The 26,097-nt window shown below is 54.5% G+C and overlaps 7 protein-coding genes across 7 annotated transcripts; 3 read left to right on the forward strand and 4 right to left on the reverse strand.

Moving 5' to 3' along the window:
• Positions 1 to 2,109: 2,109 nt before the first annotated feature.
• Positions 2,110 to 3,820, forward strand: aif1 (Apoptosis-inducing factor 1; the record flags this gene model as incomplete). The annotated part of the gene is made up of 2 exons (XM_014684298.1): positions 2,110 to 2,329; positions 2,412 to 3,820. The coding sequence occupies 2 exons, from the start codon at positions 2,110 to 2,112 to the stop codon at positions 3,818 to 3,820; spliced, it is 1,629 nt and encodes a 542-aa protein (XP_014539784.1).
• Positions 3,821 to 4,244: 424 nt separating this feature from the next.
• Positions 4,245 to 9,264, reverse strand: G6M90_00g113210 (uncharacterized protein; the record flags this gene model as incomplete). Its single annotated transcript, XM_014684296.2, has 8 exons — positions 4,245 to 5,612; positions 5,685 to 5,716; positions 5,794 to 5,829; positions 7,321 to 7,518; positions 7,585 to 8,267; positions 8,336 to 8,673; positions 8,724 to 9,140; positions 9,196 to 9,264. 8 exons carry the CDS (start codon positions 9,262 to 9,264, stop codon positions 4,245 to 4,247), a joined length of 3,141 nt encoding a protein of 1,046 aa, XP_014539782.2.
• A 1,091-nt stretch (positions 9,265 to 10,355) lies between these two features.
• Positions 10,356 to 11,421, reverse strand: G6M90_00g113220 (uncharacterized protein; the record flags this gene model as incomplete). The annotated part of the gene is made up of 2 exons (XM_014684295.2): positions 10,356 to 11,367; positions 11,417 to 11,421. The coding sequence occupies 2 exons, from the start codon at positions 11,419 to 11,421 to the stop codon at positions 10,356 to 10,358; spliced, it is 1,017 nt and encodes a 338-aa protein (XP_014539781.2).
• A 2,597-nt stretch (positions 11,422 to 14,018) lies between these two features.
• Positions 14,019 to 15,278, reverse strand: hmp_3 (Flavohemoprotein; the record flags this gene model as incomplete). The annotated part of the gene is made up of 1 exon (XM_014684294.1): positions 14,019 to 15,278. The coding sequence occupies one exon, from the start codon at positions 15,276 to 15,278 to the stop codon at positions 14,019 to 14,021; it is 1,260 nt and encodes a 419-aa protein (XP_014539780.1).
• A 759-nt stretch (positions 15,279 to 16,037) lies between these two features.
• Positions 16,038 to 17,111, forward strand: ncd-2 (Nitronate monooxygenase; the record flags this gene model as incomplete). The annotated part of the gene is made up of 1 exon (XM_014684293.1): positions 16,038 to 17,111. One exon carries the CDS (start codon positions 16,038 to 16,040, stop codon positions 17,109 to 17,111), a length of 1,074 nt encoding a protein of 357 aa, XP_014539779.1.
• A 1,351-nt stretch (positions 17,112 to 18,462) lies between these two features.
• Positions 18,463 to 18,979, forward strand: pcaC (4-carboxymuconolactone decarboxylase; the record flags this gene model as incomplete). Its single annotated transcript, XM_014684292.1, has 2 exons — positions 18,463 to 18,676; positions 18,762 to 18,979. 2 exons carry the CDS (start codon positions 18,463 to 18,465, stop codon positions 18,977 to 18,979), a joined length of 432 nt encoding a protein of 143 aa, XP_014539778.1.
• A 460-nt stretch (positions 18,980 to 19,439) lies between these two features.
• Positions 19,440 to 21,422, reverse strand: G6M90_00g113260 (uncharacterized protein; the record flags this gene model as incomplete). Its single annotated transcript, XM_014684291.2, has 1 exon — positions 19,440 to 21,422. The coding sequence occupies one exon, from the start codon at positions 21,420 to 21,422 to the stop codon at positions 19,440 to 19,442; it is 1,983 nt and encodes a 660-aa protein (XP_014539777.2).
• Between the last annotated feature and the right edge of the window lie 4,675 nt (positions 21,423 to 26,097).

Below are 26,097 nucleotides of genomic sequence, written 5' to 3' on the forward strand. Positions count from 1 at the left end.
CACGAGCGGCAAAGCCTCTTTTTATAAAAGCGGTCAAGATGGATTAGATTCTAGATTGGCTGAAGACACTGCGATGAAACATCGGTCAGGACGTGTTACTACTTGAGGGAATTTCTGACTTGTCATAGGGACTATTGCCCACGGTTCAAAAAGCCACGCATAATGAATGGTTGGAATATCATGGCCAACGAAGCAAGCGGGATCCTAGGACAATATGGGATCGACAGGTAGGTACAGTGTCTTGAAACCTTTGTCGATTATACTCACATGTATAATGTTTGCATCCCTGCTTCTCAACATTTACAGTTCGGTTTCTTGGAAGCCGTAGTTATTTGGAGGCGGTGTCGGTGGCTGACTGAGTATTTACACTCCGTTTAAAGTTGACGCAAGTACACTAGGCGTAGTTTGTGGTGATTACATGCAAAAGGCTATAGAGAACTAAATAACCAGCCTCATTCATTTGCTAGCATTAATGTGGTGGGACGTGACCGTTAGTATTGTGCATGCAGGCCCAACACATGGTGGCTCAATTATTGAGTGCTGCCCAGAAGAACTGCTCCCGTTCAACATGCTTCAGGTATTCGAGTAACGTGGGGGATCCGGTCCTGAATCACGCTTTTATTAAAAACGCGCATTTGTCAATTCTACAACCATGACATGGAGGATGCCAACATGGTACGCTTGTATCAAACATCATCACCAAGTCAGAAAGAAGGTGTACAAGTGATGCCAGCGCAAAGAGATGTCCCAAAAGCTATGATGTGGAATTATTACTCGAATCCGACAGCAAGTTTTGCCACGTTCCAAGAGAGGTTGGTTGTCACATTGTATTCATATCGTCATGGCTGACTTTGAGATGAGTGTTGCACACATTACGGCACGTCCTACCCTAAGGTGACAAGTATTTGCAGCCATCAACCATCTTATCGTCACTGAAATTCTACTTGATCGTAGGGGGTAAGAAAATTGTCCGTAGTTTTCAGGTAGAGCAATGTAAAGACATTTTCTCCTTTCCAAGTCGCTGGCATTGGTATCTTTTCGAGCTTGCTGTGTTGAAATGCCCTGCGTTCTGGGTCACGCCCGTACGGAAATCTTGGCCGAATAATCGAGTTTCTCAGCATTATCCAGACACTGGAAATAGACCAGCGGACTGGACCAAGTAATATCTGGCATAAAGCTTGTAATTAATCTGAATATCCCTAGAGATACATGTCTAGAGCCTTTGCACAACTGGGTGGATAAAACTTGTCCATTCACGAAACTATGCGCCCGAAGTGGACTGAACCTGATGGCCAACGAGGACCTAGGGTAAATGCAAAAGTGGTGAAATTAAGGTGTCGTTGAGGTCAAGTATTCAATTCATTTCGCTCGAGGTTGGCTCTTAGCTTGTGGTTGCAGGCGAGCTTGATGTTGCTTTGCTATTGGCTGTATGAAAATGCCAATAAGGAGCTGTGCAGCCATTGATGCGTCTTTTGGATGGCTGGGATCAATTGGTCGATATCGTACGGAGTGGTGACTACTTGCCCGCAAATGACATCACCTGGACGGTAGCTCCTTCCCCGCTAAGCCGCCATCCCAGACATCTGGACCACCCACGTTGCGCAGCCAGTCAGCATCACGCCATTGTCATCACATCGTGAATGAGGGCCCATGCTCCGCCGGCATCTGCTTTTGAAACTCGATGACGAAGCTCAAGATGCACCAATGGCGCCGCACGCCGTCATGGCCCGACTTGGAGCTGTTATCGGCAACGACTCTGGAAGCGTAGAGCGCCCGCTTAAGCCGCTCTCGCCCTGATGCCTCTTCCCAAGTTCCATGCCCGTCACCTCCCGTCCCGTCTGAGTTTTGGTCGCAGAATCATCTCCTTTTCACCGCCAGATTGACACTTGCATTTTACCTACATCCATTTCCGTCGTCAGTTGCTTGAATTGGTTGTTACAACACAACCGACACGCTTCCTCATTCTCCTCAACATCTCAAGCGCATCTCCAGACGCCCTCGTACATGTTACGCAGCAATCCCCGCATTATCACTCTGCTTCGTTCTAGTCGCGCCCTTTTCAACACCCCAAACACACCAACACTACACTTCTCAACCTTGCCTCGAGCCATGGCCCAGGAATTCAAGCTCAAGGACTTGACCTCCCTCTCCTTGTCGCCCGGCTCCAAGCAGGAGGTCGAGGTTGACGGCGTGGATGGCGGCAAGGTCCTGCTGGTCAACACGGGAGGCAGGATTCAAGCAATGGGCGCCAAATGCACACACTACGGTGCACCCCTTGCCAAGGGCGTCCTTACTGCTGATGGGCGCGTCAAGTGTCCATGGCATGGTGGTAGGTAACCTCCCGCTGATCAAATCGACACCGCTCGGTATCATGTGTATTAATCGTCTCTGCCATCCGTTGCACGGAGTAGCCTGTTTCAACACGAGCACTGGTGACGTCGAAGAAGCTCCCGCCCTCGACGCCCTGCCTGTTTTCAAGGTCACCGAGCGCAACGGCGCCGTCTATGTCATTGGCGACGAATCCGCAATCAAAAATTCCCGAAGACAGCCCAACCTCAGCTGCGCCGGTGCTTCTGTTGCAGACGAAAAGGTAGTCATCGTTGGCGGAGGGTCTGGTGCACTAGGAGCTGTTGAAGGCTTGCGCGAGAAGGGCTTCACTGGTGGCATCACTGTCATCTCCAACGAGGGCTATTATCCCATCGATCGACCCAAACTGAGCAAGGCCCTCATGACTGACCTCTCCAAGCTGCAATGGAGAGACAAAGGCTGGTTCGATAGCGGCAACGTCGAGTGGGTGGACGGAGAAGCTACTGCCGTCAACTTTGGAGAGCGCAAGGTTACCACCAAGAACGGCCAAAATATTTCCTACACGAAATTGATCCTTGCCACAGGAGGAATCGCTCGAACATTACCCCTTAACGGATTCCGCGTGCTCGGCAACATTTTTACGTTGCGAAATGTACATGATGTCAAAGCCATTGTTGATGCTATTGGCGACAAGGGCAAGAAGGTTGTCATTGTGGGCGCATCCTTCATCGGCATGGAAGTCGCCAATGCCATTTGCAAGGACAACACTGTCACGGTCGCAGACATGTCCAAGGTTCCCTTGGAGCGTGTCCTTGGCGAAAAGGTTGGTGCCGGTATACAAAAGGCGGTTGAAGCCAAGGGTGTCAAGTTCCACTTGGGAGGCGGCATCGAGCGGGCAGAGCCATCCGCGTCGAATCCGTCCAAAGTTGGTGCCGTCATTCTTCAAGACGGCACAAAACTGGAAGCCGACCTCGTTATCCTGGGCGTCGGCGTTATGCCTGCCACAGACTATCTGCGAGACAACTCTGTCCTACGCCTCGAGAAGGATGGATCAGTCCAGACGGATGAGAATTTCCAGGTCTCTGGCCTCAAGGATGTCTACGCAATTGGAGACATTGCCACGCACCCATATTCTGGACCCGGAGGCGAGGGCAAGCTAGTGCGCATTGAACACTGGAATGTCGCCCAGAACTCGGGCCGCCATGTTGCCAACCACATTGTGAACCCAACTCAGAACCGACCCCTGAATATCCCCATTTTCTGGTCCGCACTGGGTGCTCAGATGCGGTATTGCGGAAACACTGCCAATGGATGGGACGACGTGATTGTTGACGGCGATCCGGCCGAGGCCAAGTTTGTCGCCTACTACACCAAGGGCGAGACGGTCGTGGCCATGGCTAGTATGGGGAGGGATCCGCTCATGTCGCAGAGCTCTGAGCTGATGAGGCTGAATAAGATGCCATCCAAGAAGCACATTCAAGATGGCGTGGATGTCATGTCTGTTGCAGCTTGATGGGTGGATCGTTAATTTGTTATGACTGCACGTCTGTGTCTAGTGCGAATGATGACTAGTTACGCCATGTATTGGCAGTCCGCTTGGTTCTGGTGGAGGAACATGCAGGAGACTTCTCGGAGAAGATTGTGCCACTCAAACGGTGAAAAGATTCGCAATGCCTGTTTGTGTCCTTTTCGACAACCCCTACTACTCGTATGGTCCTTACCCGTGTCTGTTGAATATAAATAGGCTCTGACCCAACCCATGAACTGACATTACCTGCCGGTATACCTCACAACACAATCTATAACCCACATTACTCTCACACGCTCCCTCAACACTCTCCCAACATCTATTATTATCTGAAACCACATGCATCTTGCCTCAAGAACAGTTGGCTCGACTTGTACAAAATCTCCTCAATATAAACAAGCAAGGCTCCTCAACGCCCTATACAGTGACGACTCAGATCCTGCAAATGCGACAGCAAGCCGAATTCCGCGAGGAAACCCCAGTCCACGCCATCCAACTGGCCCATGGAAGCATCGTCTGCCACGCCATCCGTCAACACCGCCTCGCAGCCCGGGCCGTCGAGTATCCTGAACAGCTTGCCTAGCAACTTGTCGACCGCGGCCGCCTCCCTAGAGTGTGCGCTGCGCAGACTCCACGTACGCCGGGCGCGCCTGAGAACGCCCTCCATCTCATGCATCTCCGCCTTCTCCCCATCATCCAAATAGCTGCCCGGGGCGCCATTCGCAATTCCATACACGTGCGTGAAAAGCACCAGGGTGGCCATCAGAAACTCGTGGTTGTACGCGGCCGAGAAGCGCAAGCCCAACGACGCGAGGCAGCCGCCTGGACGCCGCTCCTCCTCCACCTCGTGCTGTATCTCGAGCATCTTCAGCGCGGCCGTCGTGCAGATCCGGTACGAGCTCCTCGTCTCCTCGCGCGCCGCGGCTGGCCTCGGCTCCTCGCTCCTTGTCCGCACGTTGACCAGCCTGACGTGGTGCCAGTGGAGGACTATCAAGCCCTTGTAAAACAGAACCACGAGGATGATGCGATGGATATTGTGCGATGCCGCGTCGCCCAGGCTGTCCGACAGCGAGGTATATCGCAAAACAGGGGGGATGGCGTCGCGCGCATCGTACAGCTGCTGCAGCAGCCTGCTCTCCTCTACGGGGGTCATCTTGGATGCGCCCATGCTGGCGTCGACTATGGCGCCCAGGACGACGAAGAACCTGTTTCTGGCAACCATGTGCAGCATGGGGGTGTGCTCGGTTTCGGGCCTCGACGGCGGGAGCACCGCCATGTCCTCTCGCAACTCGTGGTCGGATAGGTTCCGCGGCGGCGCGGTATCCCCGTGGCGAGGGCTGATCATCCGGGGCAGCCCGAACTGCAGCGCTGTCGTGATGTCTATGCCGTGGATCATGAGCCATACTCGCCTGCGCATCTCGCCCTGGAAAGGGGTGATGCCTGGGAAGTGCAGAGGGTCGCGGTGGTAGCCCATGCGCTGGGCGAGGCGGAGGATGATTCCCATGACGAGCCAAGTGTCCGCCTGCGTGTCTCGGGCCCTCCTGCGCTCTAGGACAAAGTAGTGCAGGAGGGCTTCGATGGCGTACGGCGGCCCGTGGGTGTAGTTGCCGAGGACGAGGCACGAGACGATTTGCTCGAGGAACGGCAGCGGCAGCGCGGGATCGTGTGCTTGGTCTGGGGTGCCGGGCTGGGCTTGGGCGGCGAAGCTCATGATTCCGAACAGGAGCGCGATCCATGTCAAGGGGGCTTGGGACGGATTATCCCAGAAACGTTGATACTGTGGTGTCTGTTAGCATCGGGGTGAATGGGGCAAAGGGCGCCTACGTAGTCAACAAAGGACGGAACACACTTGTTGCAGAAAACTCGGCGAGTGAACGCAAACTAACCCCCAGAAACTGATTAGTCGGACTCGAGGTGCGGGCGTGATGTGGCGATGGGCTGGAGTATATGATGCTCACCTCGGGGCAAAGCTTCCATGTTGAAATATGTCTCAACTAAGCGGTTAGCCACCGCACGCTCCGGCAAACTAGATAGTATATCCGATCTCGATGTTGACAAATGGGATCCATGGAGCAACAGCGCGCATGCTGTAGATTGCTGCGGTGCTGGGCCGGCGCTTTGCACAATTTCATCCTTTCGCGGACGGGGAGCAGGCACAGAGCACGCATCATCTGGAAGCAAGCGTTGGTCCGGTTCGGCAAAGTCAACTAAACGCGTTGTCCAATGCCGACTATTCACGTATACTGTTGTTTCCGAGCCAAGCTGCATAGTACCAGGTGGAGGCCCTCCCGACACGTTCGACGGAGGAGATTCAATGCTCGAATGTGCGCCATCGCTGAAGCTCGCATGACTACCGTGTGTCTGGTCTATCTGTGTGCCAAGCACTGCCTGATATTGCGTAGGAGAGGTGGAAGCAGAGGCGGGACACGACGAGAGGCGATGAGGACGCGGAACGTAGCTGTCGGGATACACGCAGGACGATGGTATCTCGCGGATGGAACATGCCATACACGGGACGTTACCGCTGCATGCCAGTCTATTGTAGCACATTAGATACTGTATGTCGTCGCTTATGAATAGGATGGCACACTTTCTACGCAGACAGAGGTCGCAGCAGCGTCCGATACCATGCACCGGATCATGTGCAGGCTTCGAGTCTTGGGCCATCATGACCAGACACGTTCCTCGTTTTGAAAATCGTCGTCTGGTATTCTCAAGACACAAATTGGTGGATCGTGATAAAATTCGACTCGTTTGTTCGGCCGTTTGTTGAATCGACTCATTGCCCTCCCCGAGCTGAGCAGCTTGTCTCACCCGTAAGACTGGCCGCGGCTGAGAGTTGTGCCACGGATGCGACATTGGCTTCTGGGCAGGGAAGTAATACGCATAAACGCCTTTTCCGTCTTACTTGTCAAGCATGTATAAGCTCGTAGTGGACGAGCTTCTTTGGCAGGCCACACAGGCGACAGGAGCAGCGACATCCACCGGGTCTATGCCAGCTGTGGGTTGAAGTGGTATGGCAAGTTTGGAGTGACTACGCTTACTGATCTGAATTAACCAAGTACGGACTATGTACAACATGGTCTTGCGGGTGTGAAGGCTGTCCTGTAGCATTTTAAGCCGTCTGATGGGCAGGCATTTTATGACACTACACATAACGTTGCGCTCAACATTGATTCTCATCTTGACAGATAAATAAACTTCTGCGGGACCATTCGACCCCGTCAGTCTGATTGAAGTCTGAAGCTTAGGCACCGTTCACCTCAGTGTCTTTGATTGAACCCATGAGTTCCGAGTGTAATGGATATGTCTGTGTGAGATGTTCAAGTCACAAAGTATACACGGAATGAACAAAAAGCTATTGGCGCATACTCTTTCCCCTTAGAAGCTTCAAATAAAGGCGACCATTTTTAATCCCATGCACATCGTTCAGCATCGCTGGCAAGCCGTATCAGGACAATACCCATGACTGCAAGAGAAGCTACAATGGCCCTTGTATCCCTCGCCCTCTCCGGGAAGAGGGCAGCCGTTATAGCCAGTCTCTGGAGGAGGGGAAATCTGACTGCCGAACGAAGTGCATTTACACGGGCCGGGTGGACAGTATCCATAGTGGCACGAGAAGCCGCAAAGGCCAGAATAGTTGCCGCTTTCGCCGTCGGCGTTTGTGCCGCCGGTGCAAACTTCTGAAACGGCATGTTAGCCAAATATTCCTTATATTCATGGAACTAGCACTTTGGGGGACAACGTACGACCTCCCCCAGGCGGACTGGTGACAGGAGGCTTGGTAGAGCTGGTAGTAGTGGTAGGACGCTGGCCTCCCGGTGAAGTGGTTGTCGTTGATGTTCCGCCACCAGGGGGGTTGGTTCCCAGAGACGGCTTGGCTTCACAAGTACTGACGTGCAGACCGACCGTCAATGATGCCAGGCCATGCGGCTGCAGGGGATCGTTGAAGCCGGACGGCAGAGTGCCCACGTAGGCGTTGAAGTTGTAGATGCCGCAGGGACACGCATTCGCTATGTCCATCAATGATGTGCCCGAGAGCACAGTGTTTCCACTGCGAGTCAGAGAAAACTTTTGCTGGCCGACACCAGCGGGGACAGTGAAGATGTGAGCGCCAGACGGCGCGTTTTCCGTCTTGGACTGACCGCCAGACTGGACAATAATGGTTCCCGGTTGGGTGAGAAAAGACACGACATAGACAACATCGTCCATGGTCTGCCAGCCGTCGGGCCGACCCATGAAGTAGTTGCCACTGTTGTTGTTTGCAGGACGTCCGGCCGTGGTGTCGGTGGAATCACAGTCGAGCGTGCGGAGAGTGCGGCGGTACCAGTAGATGATCTTGTCTTCTTTGATGTAGTCGTTGATGGAACTGGCGCCGGCTTTGTACGCGGCAATAAAGGGCTTGGAGAGATCTAACCAGCCGTCATGGGGCCTAAGATACCGCCGTGTTAGTTATCAACATCTTTTGGGGGCGAGGGCGCCTGGGGGCTGGGTACGGACATATCATTGACCCATTTGGAGTTACCATCATCATAGTGAGGGGATTTGAGAGGGCCGACGTAGTGAGATTCCCCGTAGTCATTCCAGGTGACAATCTCAAGCATAGGGAATCCCTTCCGAAGCACCTGGTTCCAACGGTCAAAGATCAACGAACCTCCCGGAAAGACCCAATTTTTGCTGTAAGAAACCTCGGGACCGAAGTGGGTGAAGAACCAGGGAGACACGGGCGCCATGTACTTCTTTGTTCCAAGCCAGCTTTGGTACGAGTTGTCTCCATCAGCAACCGTGACAGTGTGGCCGTTGGAGGGCGCCTTGTTGTTTCCATTGCTATCCCAACCCTGCGATGATAGTCTTAGTAAAGCACATCGCATATACGGGCAGGACTTACCATCCAGTTCAGAGCACCGTCAATTTTGTCGGGAGAAGACTGTCCAGGGTGGAAGTTGGGAACAAAGTACACATTAGAACCGGCAGCAGACCTCATGGCATCAACGTCTAAGCCATCGCCAGCAAAGGAAGAGGCAAAGACACGCCCGTCAACCACCAGCTGTGCAGGCTTACCGGCGTACTGGGCAATCTTTCGGCCAACACCGCCAGCATCGCCGGGACTCCACCAGTTAAAGTCGAAGGAGATGAAGACCTTGATGCCGTTCTTCGCGGCGGAGTCGTACGCATATCCAAGCTGCTGGTCTGTGTATCCATCCACGCCAATGTTGAGGGCAAAGGCATCAATCCCTGCGTCTTTGGCGCGTCTCATGTCATCGTCATAGTCGGATGCACTGGTTCGGTCCCCAACAATGCCAATCTAGAGGTATAGGTTTAGTATGTGCCGATGTGGCAATGCGAAATTGGCAACGAACCATGAAGTGGCAAAATACGAGGCGATCGCCAGCTGCAGCTCGAACCTCTAGAGGAGACGTCTCCGGCATTATTGAAGCCTTTGCGACAGACAAGCAACCCGCCATGGCAAGCCATCCCACGCCGAGACGGCGGAGAGCGCTGGAGAGTGAGAACATGGCAGGTATTTCTGCCAATTGGAAACTGGTCGACTAGATGCGTTTGGCTGGTGTATGCGACGGTGTTAAATAGTAGATTGTCACAAAACCCCTCCGGATCGCTACTTCTTTAAATACTCATGCAAAACGAGAGGCAAACACGCCCATGTGGGACGGGAGCAGGACGACATGTGCCTGTGCGGCTCATTGTTGCAGCATCTCCCTGTTTGGCGGGCGACAATAACTCTGATGACTAGATGGTCGCACTGTCAATGTGAAGAGAATGAATCCTTTCGTCAACCATCGGACCGATGCGAACCTGCTATTGTGCCACGTCGTCACCACAACCTGCATGAAGAGGTGACATCGGGAGCGAGAAGCCGGTCGACGCTAACCAGGAACGAAACTCTGGTAAGCCGCCGGGACCTGGATGGCGCATATATGGATACCGTTGAGGAGGGTTTCTAGTCGAATGAAGAAAATTATTGCACGAGTAGGAGGTGAGCTCTGCAAGCGTGCCTGCTCAGTAGCACGGGTCCCCTCTTGTGGTGTTTACCCAAACCTCCCGACCGAACCTTGCTAGAGAGTTCCTTGAGCGACGTGAAATAGTCGATTGGGCTCTGCATCTTGGTAAAACATGCGGTTTGCGAAACTATTCACTAGCCGGCTTGGCAAATGGTCAAGATGGTGATGAAATGAGCGTTTTATTTAGCTGATGAAGCTCACTAACAGTTCAAACCTGTTGCCAGTTTCGTGAGCTCTCTCATTTATAATATCAAGCCATGAACTTGATTCCCAATATCTTCTATGTTCTGCTCCATCATCATTCCCCAACGTACGTCTCCAAGTGCCAGGAACAGCTTCTTCCAGACTCAACATGGTGCTAGCAAGTTGACTCTCTCCATTCGTGGGGTAAAGCAATCCGACTTTGTAGATCTGGAGAACGGGCCGAGGACATGCATATTGTAACATTCTTATTGAGCAAGCCAAGCTTTAGCCAAAAACCCCGTGACGGTTGTGTAATATTACCCCTCTAGCGCTTTCAGGTGAAGCGTATATGATGTTTCCCTCTTCACCCTTTGACTCATCAGTATTGCGATGCCCCCATGATTATCGTACAGGTTCACAATATGCGCAAAGCCATTCTCATCAAATAAGTCGTCCGTGTCCTTGTAGTCGGCCCTGAAGGCATATTGTGCAAAGTCGATCAAGTATAACCGAAACACGTCGCGGCCTATCTGCGACACCATCATATTCCTAGGTTGACAGTCATGGTGAACAATCCCCGCCATATTCACCTCTCGAACAACATCAATTGCGCCTTGCACTATCTTCTCCCAGAGAAATGGTTGATTTGGGATTCTCGCCGTGAGTTCTGACAGGGGGAAGCCGAAAAGGTATTCAAGTATTATACCAGGAACTTGGAAGTACTCGACCGGAAGATCTGCAGGTGACTCTGGTGAGCTGTCAATGACGGATTCGATAAATCGGGGGGTGCATCGGCCTTGGAGTGGTTTTAGTTGGCTATAGGCTCGAACTTCATTTTCATAATTTGTCCGAGCTGTGTGGTATATTATAGCTTCCGACTCGGCGAGGTCATTCTCGTTGTCATCATCATCATCATCATCTTCTTCTTCTTCCTCCTCCTCTTCTTCTTCACTGTCGCCTTCATCAACATCCTTTTGAAAACGCGCCCTTCGGACACTGTCTTCATCGTTTCGGAGATCGTCAAGGAGCCTTTTCGCCAAACCAGAGCGAACAGAATCTTGCCACGCAGCTTCCGCTTGTTGGTTATATGGATGCTTCTCGCGGGAATGCCCAAAACGTCGATCGAATAATTTGAGAATGGCTGTCCTACATCCATCCGGCTTTCTTAGTTGCACTTCCATGACAGGCGATACAGTAACAGAGCAGACGCGGGTGATGGTAAGTTGAATATCTTTCCCGCAAGAGGTTTTCAAGTTCATAGTTCGACCTGGGACGTAGGGAATCGGAGTCCATGCTGTGCTGCTAGCAGCGACGGGTGTTGTGGTTGAGCTGAGGAGACTTTAGTTTCATTGATTCCGGGGGCGCATTCATGGCCTACCTCATTGTCGAGAATCAACAGCGAGCCTATCTTGAAAAGACACAAGGGGCAAAAGTCTACCATGAGTCTTGCGCAAGGTGATGCAAGGAGAAAGAAGGAGGTTGAGGAGAAAGAGAAAAACGAGCCGCGACTGCGCTCCAACAATTTTTATAGAATGACTCATCCTGCATCTGGGGCAAATCAAGACACTCTCGAGCTTAGAAAAATGATGTAGGCCAATGATTGCGTGAACTTTTTTTTTTTTTTTTAGATTAGAGGGCTTTATACTGTCAAGGTATTTCTTTGTTCTGGTGCTCTTCTGTTGTAACGGCGCCAAACTGACATGTCATTGCAGGTGAACATTGAAACAACATGGGTCAGTAGGCGCCCACACTCTCGCAACATTGAAAGAAAAAGTGAGGCAACCAGATTTGTGTGGTCGCATCAATGCACGGCCGGCGGCAAACCGACGCCTGTCAATGGCCACCAACATGCATGATGCCATCAGCATTTGAAGCCTATAAACCCCACTGGAAGCTGTGTTCATCTGCTGGTGCCGGCGTCTGGCCACATCCATCCAACATTGAAAGGTTCAAAGTTGGACGTGTGCGTGATGAACCGTCTCGGAGAATGAAAAAAAAGGGACTTGCTGGCCTGTATTCTGTTATACAATCAGTTGTATCCGACCAACATATGAGCGGATCTCTCACGACACATGGCATGATTCATGTATATTCCACCACATCCAATTCACCCACAATGCAGTTCATTTTGCATCTAGTTTACCTCGTTTCTATTTCATTTTCCCGGTCATACTGCTCATTGTTGGCCCTTTCAACAGATGCTGCCCATCGCCCGTCACTAGTCGCGAGATAAAGCAGCACCAACAGCACCCTCGGTACACCATCACGGTGCTCGTCAAAGGTCTTGCCACTACCCTCGCTGGAATCATAGCTATTGGAGCTGCAGTCACTTTATTTTTGCTCATCAAATTCATTTGATTCTGCTTCCATTGTCATGAAAACCATCATTCAGGTAGCCATATGGGAGCCCTGGAGTCTCTGGATGGTCGTTGTAATGGTGGCACTCATCGCCATCTATAACGGAGCCATGTACAACCGTTAAACTTCCGAGTGGAATTTTCGTATTGCATTGATTTGCGTCTACGGAGGACTTATTATCAGACATTCCTGGAGATGGTGGTGTGTTATACTACGAATATTGGAAGCTGTAGCAAAGCAAGCTTGCTGAGCCATCATCTCAAACATATTCCGTATTATTTCAACTTCTTAACATCTGGAATCAAAGTTTAATTTAAAGGACATGACGATTATACCTGCACTAGCGAACCGAGATGGCAGCTCGTCTTTCTACGCCCCCAACTCTGGCATCTAGAGCGCAGGCGTCTGCCCCGAGGACTCAAGATTATGGCGTCGACTTTCTTTATGCGCCCTCTATCTTTGGCAGAGTTTCCATCCACGTTTCTTGGTTCTATGAATATAGTCCAAGAATTTCAAAGTCCAAAGCTTGAGTCTGAGACGGTTGAGAGACAAGGCGATCCGGACGACGAGACAATGTTCTATAGAGACATGCAAAAGTTTCAAGAAGAAGAAAAAGAAAAAAAAATAACAAGTTGACGAATTTAAATTACAGGAAAAGGCAGAGAGAAAGAAAAAAAGAAGATGGGAATAGGGGGCTCGACAAAAAAGGAGGAACCGATCCTAAGCCCTGGTTAGAGGCAAAAGTCAAGATGTTTGAGAAAGCAGCAGAGTCATGTCTAGACAAAGCCCTCGCTAATGTTATGGCGATGCTGTGTATTTTCCCCTCCACGGGACTTGCACCATGGACGGCGACATGATGGCAGGACTCGACAGCGACGCAAATCGGTTCGTGCGCCATCATTCTGGCCATTGGCACTGGGAAGTCGCACTCATTGCCAGCCTAAGCCATCTCAGCAACGCAGTGGACTCTGCAACAAAGATGCAGCGGTTCCAATATCACATGATGCCCTTGGCTCAAGATCAGCGTTGAAGAGCATTTTCGTGGACGGCAGCAATGTTAGAATATTCGGCATCGTCCATTCGGGTGATCGAACGGTGCGAGCTTTGCCGGACTCTGCAAGCAAGAAATGGTTATGCAGGACGTTTCTCAGAGTTCGGGTCATGACATGCATAGACTACGACCGGGGCGGGAAGACGAAAAATACAGTGACAGGAGGCTGGGTAAAAGAAGAACAAACTAAAAAGGTGGTGGCGCGGGGGAAGAAAGAGTGTAGACGGCGAGGCAAAGACTGAAGTCGGAGATGTTGGCTAGCGGAGGGGAATCTCTTTATTGCCAACACAGCCTGACTCTTGAGACGGATGGACAGACGTGAGTTTGGTTTATTTTTCCTTTTCAAAAAATGACCTTTATCCAGTTTTTATTCACCCCAATGAAAAAGATGCTGGAACAGCATGTCACAGTGGCAACTACTGCCATGGCGCCGATGCACACCTCACAAAGACTCCAGATGTCAATTCGGTAAAGCAAGTCGTGACTCGTTATTCGCCTGCCAGCAAGGCTTGTCGTCAATCTGATACGCTAAAACAACACAATGGCATTACAAAACGCAATAAAGGCCAGTTCAGGTTCCTCCTGTCCCAAACAACTCCAAGTGAACCCTCTTCACCTCGACGCCCTGTTCCGTCAGCCAGGTCCGCGTCTGCACCATCCATTCGGGCGGCCCGCACACAAAGTATTCCGCCTTGTCATCATCAAGGCATAAATGCGCACCCCCATCCAGCCTATTCAGATCCATCCTCCCCTGGAAAGTGTACTCGTCGCCCTCTTTGACGTTTTTAAGAAAAAGCACCGACGACACGTTATCACAGTCCTTGGCAACGGAACGAACGTGCTCCCCGAAACATACGGCGCCCGCGTGCCGCGCGCCATGGATGTAGCTCACCCGGCGAGCCGGATGGCCCGACTTGAGAATCGAATCCAGAATCGCGACGACGGGTGTCGCCCCGACACCAAGACTGAGCAGGACGACGGGAACACTCGGATCTACAGCCTCAGCGTCAAACGAAAAGACGCCCCGGGGAGGACTGAGTTCCACCTCGTCGCCGACATTGTACCTCTCAAAGAGAATGTTGGAAACGAGTCCCGACACCTTGCCCTGGACAACGTCGTGCGTGCTCGCGCCCAGCACGGTACTCCCTCGCTTGACCGTGACGCGCAGCCGCTCGCGGGACTCGACGGGCGCCGAGCTGATGCTGAACTGCCGGCTTTGCAGGAGCCCGTCGGCCTCGGGGACCGGGACCTGCAGCGAGACGTACTGCCCGGCAAGGAATTCCTTCAGGGGCAGCGCATCGGTCGGTGTGAGAGACAGGTGGAAGACGTCTTCCGAGTCGTGCTGCTTGTCGGCAATGACAAACTTGCGCCACTGTTGCCAGTCCTCGCCGTGCTCGCTGTAGAGCTGCTGCTCGCGCTGGATGAAGATGTCGGCGAGCTGCTGGTATGCCGCGATCCACGCGTCCTTGACTTGCTCGGTCACGGCGCTGCCGAGGATTTGCACAAACGCCTCGACGAGAAACTTGCCCACGATGGGGTAGTGCTCGGGCTGGATGAACAGCGAGGCATGTTTCTGGGCGATTCGCTCGACGGCCTCGCTTAGCTTCGCGAGGTCGTCAATGTACGCTGCGTAGGCGAAGACGGCGTTGGCTAGGGCGAGCTGCTGCGCGCCGGTCTGCTGGTTGCGCAGGGAGAAGTAATTCTTAAGCTCGGGGTGGACAGATAGCAAGTTTGTGTAGAAGGCGTCTGTAATGGCCCGGCCGTGCTCCTTGATGATGGGCGCGGTGGACTTGACAATGGCGATTTGCTCGGCGGTGGGCGGCGCGGCCATGGTGGGCGGGCGGAAGCCGGAGAGCGGCAACTACGACAATTCGATGGCACTCGCTCTTTTTTTGAGCTGCATTCACAGGCGTGGACCGAGTTTACTTTATCTAAGATATACTGCCGTCGTCTCGCAGCGTCGCCTCCCTCCCGTCGGTCGATGCCTGAGACTTGCGTGACGCCCTTGACAGAGTAGCAGCAGTTGGCAATTCGGTTTTATGCCATTGGCTGGTCCGTGGATTGCAAATGAGAAGCGGTGGAATAACTACACCGTCGACATGTACATCCATGTATACATGGCGTAATTTTGGCCTCGGGTCTGGTACATGGTCCACTTCCGCTCCGTACCGTCATACCCGCCGGGCGAACTGGACAAGGAGCAGCGGACTGGTTGTCAATGTCATATTGGGCCGCCAGGACGCCACATGGCCGCCCAGAGAGTGAATGCAGGAGTTACTGCATGTGGCCTGTGTTTCCAGGAAGTGGGGTCGACGTGAACACATAAGCTATCAAGTCAAGTCTGGTCAATTTATTAACCAGCAGATGCCATGCGCAACATCGCCGCGGTTACACGGCGTTTCCACCAACAACCAACTTACTCCATGCAGATGCAGTCACAGGCAAGTGGCTTCGGCACGACAGACAAGACAGCCGGCAAAGAAAAAGACGCATCCCGGCATAGCATCTGCATACAAAAGACATTCATCGACAAGGCCCTTGCATCGGGACGACACTCGTGCTCAACTTTGCGTCAACCGCTCCCGGCACCATGACCGCCCTTCTTCGAAACGAGTGCAAGCAGGCCCTCGCAAAGAGTCTGCCATGGACGAAATCGCCCCTCGTCATCAGCGCGCCCATGCGCGTCATGACGGGGCCGGGCCTGGCCGTCGCCGTCTCCTCCGCCGGCGGCCTGGGCTTCCTGGGGCCGACCCTCAAGCCAGAAGACGTCTTCGCCGACCTCGACAAGGCCGCTGAGCTCCTCGGGTCCTCGCCCATCCAGGGCGCCGCAGGCCCCTCGCTGCTCCCCATTGGCGTCGGGTTCCAGACGTGGAACGGCGACCTCGAGGTGGCCGTGTCTGCCGTGGCCAGGCACCGCCCCTGCGCCGTGTGGCTGTTCGCACCGCGTCGCGGCCAGGCCGAGCTCGACGAATGGACCGCCGCCATCAGGAGCGCATCGCCAGACACGCGCGTCTGGCTGCAGGTCGGCTCCCTCGGCGAGGCTGTCGACGCCGCCGCCAGCGCGACACCCCCCGACGTGCTCGTCCTCCAGGGCGCCGAGGCAGGCGGGCACGGCAGGCACAGGGACGCCCAGGGCACCATTGCCCTCGTCCCAGAGGTGTCGGACGCCCTGGGGCACAGCGGGATTCCTCTGGTTGCGGCGGGAGGCATCGTCGACGGGCGCGGCGCGGCGGCTGCGCTGGCACTGGGCGCCGCGGGCGTGGCCATGGGCACGCGGTTCCTGGCGTCCAGCGAGGCCCGGATCAGCAAGGGCTACCAGAGCGAGGTTGTGCGAGCGTCCGACGGTGCTAGGAATACCGTGCGCACGCAGCTGTACAACCATTTACGTGGCACGTTTGGCTGGCCGGAGCCCTTTTCGCCTCGCACGCTGATCAACAGGAGCTGGAGGGATCACGAGGCCGGCGTCCAGTTCGACAGGCTCAAGGAGCTGCACGACGAGTCTGCCAAGACTGGCGATGCGGGCTGGGGTCCCGAGGGGAGGCTGGCAACGTATGTCGGCGCCGCGGTAGGACTGGTTCGGCGTGTGGACGATGCGGCGGTGATTGTGCGCGAGACGCGGGACCAAGCAAGGGCCATTCTTACATCAGTGGTTGCTCATCTGTAGTCGAATTAATCAAGTTTGTGTATCATTCACATGGTGCCGGTGGAACATGGACAGCTATCCACAATCTGAGAGTGTTGCGCCTGCATGGCATAGATGACATGTTGGAAGCTGGGAATCACAGAGACGAATAATGGCACGGTAGCAAAATGACAAAGTTGGCCGGAACATGGATGCTCTGCGGTTCAATGTCGAGAAAATATGACGAGTGGGTAGTCAAAATATGACTTGCTAGCCCTCGGTTGTGTGCTCCTGTCTGTCACTTGTCCATGTTCCATTGCTCTCCGGCATGTCACAGCATTGAAGGTTCAGCATTGTCTCTCAAATGTGTTGGCACAAGAACCTGAGACGTCCGAGACTTTGCAAGACGCCCGGTAGCTACGGCATGGCATGCACGTGTAACAAATGCTGCCGGAGTGACAACTTACAAGTCAGCTGCAACCCGGGACTGGCCTCTGTTGCACAGCAGAAACTGTAAATTTGACGTACGTAATTGCAACGGAAACCGATGGCGCAATACACGTGTCTTTGGTCGGGAACGTCTCCCCATCATGTCCGACGCGAGCTCATGCTGGTGTTGCAACGCACAACTTGCACCATTTGCACTTGCATGACTCTTGCCAATCAACGGTCGGCAGCAAAGCCCAGTCATGTCCGACACGGTCGGACAAACACGTTGGCCGGTGCATCTGGATTACTCTTGTCCTCCAACTTTACTTGTATGCTTTTTCGGGATCCCGTGTATAGCGGCGCGCACATATGGTAATACGGAGCACGGTGGTGTTGGCAGAGTCTCCGACATCCCTGCCCACGTCCACGTCCACTTGCACGTCGCCACTGGTTCATCCCATGCCCATGCCCATGCGCCCATGCCCATGCCCCCGACTCCGGGGATCGTGTGGATGTTCGGGCAAAGCGGATAAAGCGGTTCACAGCGGCCCGCCGCATCCCAGAGACTCCAGCCGGAGCGCGCTTGGACGGGCCATGTCGAGCTTGCGGAATACAGTCCGGGCAGGGGCAGCATCCCCGGTGCCCGGCTTTCCCTCTCATGCAGCCAAGCACACGAGTTGCCAAGCACGGCTCCTGCCCGGCCAGACAAGGCGGGTTCGTGGCGAGTTCGTAGGTGGACTGGACAAGTTGGCGCGAGGGGGGGCTCCAATCGGGCAAATCGCTTTTCCTGGATTCCCGGATGCAAGTTAAATAAGCGTTTCTGACGCCAGCATTCTGGGCATATCCGGCACTCTCGCCCGCACAAGTTTTCCGACTCGAACAAGATCCGCTCTGGAGCAAGGCGACTCACGAGCAAAGGCCCAGCAGATATCCACATTTTCCCGCTTGACTCGAGCCGAGCGCCATGTCGTCGGACGCCACGAATGACGAGCTGCACCGCAGGCTCTTTGACGAGGGCATCAAGGTCCGCAAGGACGTCCTCGGCAGCGAGTACGTGGAAAACGCGCTCAGCAGCGCCACGCCCTTCACCCGGCCTGGCCAGGAGCTCATTACCGAATGGGCATGGGGCACCGTCTGGCAGCGGCCCGGGCTCGACCGCAAGCAGCGCAGCCTCTTGAGTAAGTGCACGCCAGCCCCGGCACGTCCGTCTCGCACATGTGAAGAAGGTAGATGTAGATTTGCTGACGGGCCACGCGGCGGCAGCTCTGGGCCTGATCATCGGCCAAAAGGCCTGGCTGGAGCTGGGCCTGCACACGCGCGGCGCCATCAACAACGGCATGACGGAGCTGGAGATTCGGGAGGCGGTCCTGCATGCTGCCGTCTACTGCGGGACGCCGTCTTGCATCGAGGCCATGATTGTCACGCAGAAGACGATCAATGACATGGTTGACAAGGGGGAGTACAAGCGGCCGGAAAACTAGGCTGCCGGGTTGGGGGGCTGGTTAGGGAATTTGGCGGCATGTCTGGTTGGGCGAGAACAAGGCCTTTGTGTGTAGCTGAGAGTGAATGAATTGATGAACCGCTCCCTGGTCGTGGTCGAGAGCAGCACGCCGCGGGTGAACGCGTCGACGGTGGTAGACATTCCATACAACGTGGCAACTTGGCATCTTGAATTCTTGTCGATACACATGGTCTAGTCAGGGACGCGCAGCTGCGGCTCCATGGTTGAAGCTTGATTTTTTGTTTAATTTGCAATTTGGAGGAGCTTTTCTATCAATGCGAATATCCACACAAGTAACAAAACGTCTATGTACCCCGGCCCATCAATGCTACATGTACCCCATCGTGGCAGTCTGTTTCAACTTTTCAAGCTCATGTGCAGAGCGACAATCCCACAGCCCTGCCTCCCTACCTCCCCCCCCTGAACTGCTACATATGCACTCACGCCACAATCGCCATGGGCAGCGAACTAGCCTGTATGGCCGGCTCGCAACCCTTGTCCATCTCGGATCGGGCGGCATGCAGCGCGGCGCGGGCGACGGCATCCGTGTCCGTCAGCGTGACCGAGTTGACGCCGGGACGCGCGCCGGCGGCCGTGACCCAGTGGACGCCCTCGGTGGGCACGCCGACGGCGAACCGCCTGGGGTGCGCGCGGCCCTGGGCGTCGACGACGCGGTACGGGCTGGGTGTCACGTCAAGGCCGCCCGTCTCGTAGCCGTCGAGGACGTGCGGGCGGCACTGGCCCGTCTTGAGCAGGTGGCCCAGCAGCTCGTCGGCGGTGCGGCGCAGGTCGGGCTCGGGCAGGCGGGCCTCGACGAGGGTGGTGCCGCGCGCGGTCCAGCCCGGGATCTCGGGCGACGAGGCCAGCCAGGCGCCGCCCTCGGCCTGCACGCGCATCCGGGGCCCCAGCACGTCCAGCACCCCGGCCTCCATGAGCGCCACCATCTGCTCGATGCGCTGCCGCGGCGGGCCGATGGACAGGAACGCGTTGAGCGGCGTGTACCACCGGTCCAGGTGGTCCCTGTACGACGAGCCCTGGACGCCGTCGTGGTCCACGATGAGGCGCAGCTCGTTGCGCATGTCGCGCATCACGTCGAGCGCCGCCTTGAGCGGGCCGTCGACGTTGCCCAGCGCCGCCTCGCGCGCGTCCTGCCGCAGGTGTTCGAGCAGCCACGTCTTCCAGGCGCCCGCCGTGGCGAAGGCGCGGCTGCCCTGCGGCCGCTGGATGCGCTCCCACGACCAGCGGTCGGCCTTGGCGATGCCAAACTCCTCGAGGAGCTGGGCCTCGTGGCGGCTCTCGTGGGGCGCGGCCAGGAACCGCTGGCGGAAGTGCGAGGGCACGGCGGCGCCCTTTTGCCGTGCGCGGAGCAGCGCCTCGTAGTAGACGACCTCGACCTCCTTGGCGGCCAGCGGCCAAATGTCCCTGAAAAAGTCGGGCGCGTTGCCGGCGTTGGCGCGCCGGTGGAACTGGGCAATCACGTCCTCCGTCAGCACCAGCGGCATGTGGCGGCCAAAGGCGCCCTTGGCGTTGTCGCCGCGCGCGTGGTAGGGGATGCCCCGACGCGAGCCGGCGTACATGTGCGGCTCGCGCCCCGAGGCGTGGTAGACGAGCTTGCCCTGGGGCGAGGTGGTGAAGCGTCCGCCGCGGCCCGTCGTCAGCAGGGCCATGTGGTCGAAGAAGTTGAGGCCGAGGCCGCGGAGCACGACGGCCTCCCCGGGCTGGATGACGGACAGATCCAGATCGGCCGGGTTGCTGGGGGCGAAGTGGCGCAGCGCGTTCTCGGCCGCATAGTCGGCCAGCCTCTTCAGCTCAGGGTCCATGTGCAGGGGGAGGTGGCCCTGGGCGAGGATGACGGCCGCCAGCCCGGGCAGGGTCTCGCCCGTCGACAGGGTCAGCGTCTGGCTGCCGTCGATGGCGTCGTTGAGCCGCACGGCAAGCGCCGAGTGCACCTCGATGGCGACGTTGGGCGGCGCCCTTCGCACCACCTCGCCAAACACCCACTCCAGGTAGCCGCCGTACTGGGAGCGCGTGGCGTAGTCGTCTGGCCCCAGGTCTGGTTCCGCCTCCCTGGCCCAGTCGTGCAGGCTCGGGCCAGGGCGGATGGGCCCGGCGCAGACCACGCTGTCGTCGGTGAACAGGGTGACCTGCGACGTGACTGTGTTCATCAGGAGCTGCGATGACTGCTCTCTACGCCACACCATGCCCGGGCCCGGAGGAGACGGGTCTACCACGTGCACGGTAAGCTTTCCGGATGGTCCAAGGAACTCCGATGCTGACGAGCATACACGCTCCAGCGAGCTCGTTCCTCGGGGGCCCGCGCCGACAATGGCAACGTGGGCGTGGTGAGCCGAGTCGACGTGGCCAAAGTCGAGAGGCATCACGCTCACCGTGGGTGAGCCCAGAGCAGCCGAGCTGTTCTTCATGGTGAGGGGGGAATGAGTAGGATAGATGGAGGGCGTGTGCTGCTATGATGGGGGATGAATGGGTAAAAGAATGGGCAGCTTGCTTGGAGAGGCAGGATGGCATGGCGGATGAAGCTCGTTGGAGGCTATATATACTGCACCATGGGGCATTGAAGAGACAGCTCTGGAGGAAGCAATGCTCGATGCATCGTTTGCTCCATCACACCATTCACACGAGGCCAAGGCAAAGACAATGCGAGTCGAGAGAAAAAAAAAATGCCATCTTGCATATTCGTTGCTTAGCTGAACAAGGGGCCCTGTTGTGGGTGCGCCAGCGCGCGGATTCGGTTGTATCGCGCATTGCGCATACGTGATTCAAGCGTAGTACTTGGGAAGCAAATGGCTTATGGCGACGAAATCTTGGCCTCCGAATATCTCATCTGCAAGGAATACTTGTCAACTCCGATTCCTTTGCGACAAAGAGGCCTTGTTACGAATCAGCCGGGAGCAAGGCTCGCATGCACGACTTGTAGCGTCACAGAGCAACATATACAAGCCTGGCAGGCGAGAAAGGCAGTGTAACCGGATGTGGCTAGCGACTAGCCTGAAGGAGTCAGATTCGGACTTTTCGCAGCCATTATTGGCAAATTTGGGCTCTCAATCGGCATAATACAGAGCCAGAGGTCGGGTATAAACGAGGGCCAATGTGGATACATGTACCGACGACTCGCACGCAGGCCGACACATGGGGTCCGTCAAGAACGCTGTCGAGCCATGTTTGGACTCTGCTCTGGCCGTCGCTCGCGTTGATGACGGTTGTGGCCTAGTAAGACTGAGGGTTTCGGAACAAAGAAGCTCTCTTGCTTGTGGCATCAGAGACCCCGACTTCACCCGGTCCGCGAAAGAGTCATGATCTACATCTAGAGCACGGCCATGTCAAATCACGACACGGGCAGTGTCGCAGTCCACGGTTTATTGCCACTACAAGTCTATTGTGTGTGCCACGGCCTGGAGCGCATGCGGACCCGGGGGCCTATGATAGGAAGACACAAGCATAAAATTCCCATGTTGTGCGCGGTTGCATTCCGCAAGTCAAAAGTCCCGGTATCCACCCGTGTAAACACGTTTCATGTATCCAAGCACCGTCGACTCCCAAGTGCAAAGGCAGGCAAATAGAGCAATCGACCATGGCACTGCCACTACGCGCCCGCCTGCCTGCCTGCCAAGCTCGTCCATGTAAGCCAGTATCAAGCAGGCCGGTACGCGCGCGGCCAACTCGTACATACATGGCGTCGCTCGGCTTGCACGTCTTGGCAATATCAAGCAAGCAGATGCCGGTTGCTGACGCCATGTCGGCTTTGCCAGTGATGTGTCGACGCGGCTTCCCCACGGATTGCACAGCCCAGATTCAATAAAACTGACACATCTGCCGTGCGAGCAACCTAGTGGGTTTAAACTTTCATGCCCGTCGCCACGGCGAATCACGACGGCAAAACCGCCGCCCCCTCGCGGTGTCACGGCAGCACACGTCGAGTGGCAGTTCAAGGGCTCTTGGCAAGTTTTGTGACGCCGGCGCACACACACGAGTCCGGTGGGGTAGCGACGGCAATAAAGTTAACAGACAAGCTTCTCCCCGTCGCTGTTGGCTTGGGCGACGTGATGTGTCGACGGAACCATGTGCGAATGGGAGTCGGTGGATCGGCCGTGTCACAATGCAGCGGCGCAAACCTTGTGCCCTCGACCGGCGACCATTGTTTCCACGCCGCTTCTTGGCGAGCCCGGGCAAAAAGGCGCCTGCCAGCATGAGCATGCGCTCTGATTGCAGCATCATTTTGGAAACTGTGGGGTCTGGTCCGTGGTTGCTTCTCGTGTCAATACATGTATGTAGTCAAGTCGCAGATGAGGCGGGTTGACAAGGTGGCTACAATACAACGCTGATGGGACAACCACCTATCATTGATGGTCGTGAGCGGCCGTGTAGCAAGTGTGCAGGGATTCGTGAGCGGCTTGGATTCTATGTTTGTTTCATCAGCCGAGATTTATGAATTGTGAGCCTGCCAATGTCTGTTTATCAATCGACATGGCAGGGATAACGAGAGGCGTGATGCGGTAAAGGGCAGCACTGGCAAATAATTTCAACATGTGGACTGTACAAGAAGCCGGGGGAGGGTGTATTATTGCACGCCATATATTTCAAGACATCAAATTGAGTTGTGCTATGTGAGGTTTGAATTTGGACGCCACCGGCGTGTACAACCTGAAGCTTGCGGTCTTCAGGGTAGCCCAGTCCATGTGGGAGATGCGAAACAGGATATTCAATCCTGCTGCTGTGTGCTATGAAACCATTGATGGGACTTTTTACTGAGTACTCGCCGGTACCGTCACGGCGTTGAAAAAGTACTTGCGGATTCGACCCAGAGCTGGGTTGTGACGTGTATGGCTGGCATTGACTGGAAAGACTCTTCAGCATTTTGTGTAAAGGTGAAGCTTCTTTTTCTGAGATATGCCGTGTCCAACAACTTTTTGCCTCGAAATTTAGTTATAGATGCTGATAGTTTTGTGTCTGTACTCACAGAAGATGACCACTACTAGTCTTCTTGGTGACATTGGACAGGTTTTATAAACACCTGGGCCGAGTAGAGAGTATAGCGAAATTTGGCGTGAATCATGTATTATCCTTTCCATCGGCTATTCATTGGCCCTTTGAGCAAGATGAATATCTACGTCAACATTCATTACACAATAGAGCGGGATACTGTACCCAATGGACCTATATATTCATATTTGTCGCGGAAAGTAGATCAAATACCACAAGGATTGATACACATTATAGCTAACTGGAACGTATGAATTAATCGTTGCTACTTCCAAGTCTGATTTGAGTCCTTTCACATAGCTACAAAAACTCGGCCTCAAATGAACACTCTGACGTATTGCATGGGAGGTCATAAACCCCCGGTCCCATGTATGATCAGCTGAAAATAGGTAATCTCCACTAAAAGAGATCTTCCAAGAGGCAATTTGGCGTGGAAATTCTCTGCATAATCCAGTATAGCAAGTGAGATGCAAAGGAGAGAAAAGCCTGTTGTTTTTAGAAAGGCACACCACAACCGTATCTTCCAGGCTCCCCCCACGTTTGAGAAAGTCTGCGGGATATTTTGTCCGTTAATTGATCCCAGTCCGATTAATCTGAATTTGGGTCAGACTCTACAACTTGATAAATCGCTAGCCTCAGGCTCATTTATATTCCTCCTCATTGACCCATGCCGACGCACAATGACAAGCTTCAGTGCAAAGTCAACATGACGATATTGCCGCCCTCTTGTTATTACACCTTTTGCTGGACCTCCTAGGATAACCACATGAGAAAAAGGCTGATCTCCTCCAACTATCCCACACCTCTGCGTTGGTGACGCTTCTCACTCGAGTATTTGGTAGTCCAGCAAAGACAATAGACGGAGAGTTTGAACAAAACAAGGGGCCATCTTTTTTTCTTAATCTAATGCTTAAGCAGAAATAACCTTCTTCCATTGGCCCATGAAGGAGGCACTGACAATTTTATTTGATCCCTTTGAATTGATCTTTTCAACAGGCACATGGATGAATAACGCGCGCACCGTTGGCACTTGTTCCGAGAGCTACAGGTTTTATAGTGGCATGGAGAGAGACTGATGGATTTTGCTTCTTTTCGAGTTTTATGCTAACAAGTTTCTGCCTGGCTGTAGCAGCCTTCTTGTTCTTGTGCATCGCCAGGGTTGAGAGTTGCATGTGCTGAGCAAGCAGAAATGGCGTCTAGTAAGGGAACAATAAAGCCAGCACAAAAATTAGCCTGGACATTGTCAGGACGCAAACGCGGAGCCTCTGGCGTCACCGCTTGAACAACTTATCCCCTACAACGGACAAACTACTCGTACAGCAAAGTACACGTAGTTTTATTTATTTTGGGACGTCATAGCCTAGCGGAACAAACCGGCAATGGGAGCATGGATAGTCTATTCAAGGCTTAGTACATACCATTATGGTTCAGCTCCTGAGACTGATTCTCTGTCCATGCCACAGCCAGGTTCTTGCTGTTTGCAAACCAGTCAATAAAGCATCTTGTGGGCGTACAGCAGAGTCCATGGTTTCATCGGGCATCAATCCGCTATTGAAAGGTTGTCCGTGTTGCCATCCGTTTGGGTTGAAACTGTCCATGTCCACGATGGCGTACGCCACCCAGCGTATATAGTGTCTGGTAGATGACTGGCACGTGCTCACTCCTGAACATTATGAACTCGTACAGGATGCACCGCAGAAAGGTGATCAGTAGACAATGATCCGTCTGTTGCAGATGCCTCGCTGCTTGTGAGGCTGGGGGCCATGGCTTGGCGACGCGCAGCACGCATCAAGGGCTGGTAGAAGCAGGCCCGAGACAACTTGGCAACATGAAACGACACATGTAGTTGAATCCGTTCACCGTGTCCGTACTTGGCAACCGGCCGTGTCAGCCTCGAGTGGTCACAAGACCCCTGGTTGGGCTGGCATGGACACAACCTGTCTTGAATAGACATGAGCCGACCAGCACAACCATGTTTCCCCCGCACCGACAAACTGTGGCTTCTCGGTCAGATGCAGATGCAGCCCAATCCGCGGCCGGGCACCTCTTATCTTGCGCCGGCAAATGTGGATTACCCCGGCATCACTCCCTCTCCTCACC

The sequence above is a fragment of the Metarhizium brunneum genome, chromosome 7 (genome assembly GCF_013426205.1).
Source record: "Metarhizium brunneum chromosome 7, complete sequence".
In the NCBI taxonomy this organism is placed as follows: domain Eukaryota; kingdom Fungi; phylum Ascomycota; class Sordariomycetes; order Hypocreales; family Clavicipitaceae; genus Metarhizium; species Metarhizium brunneum.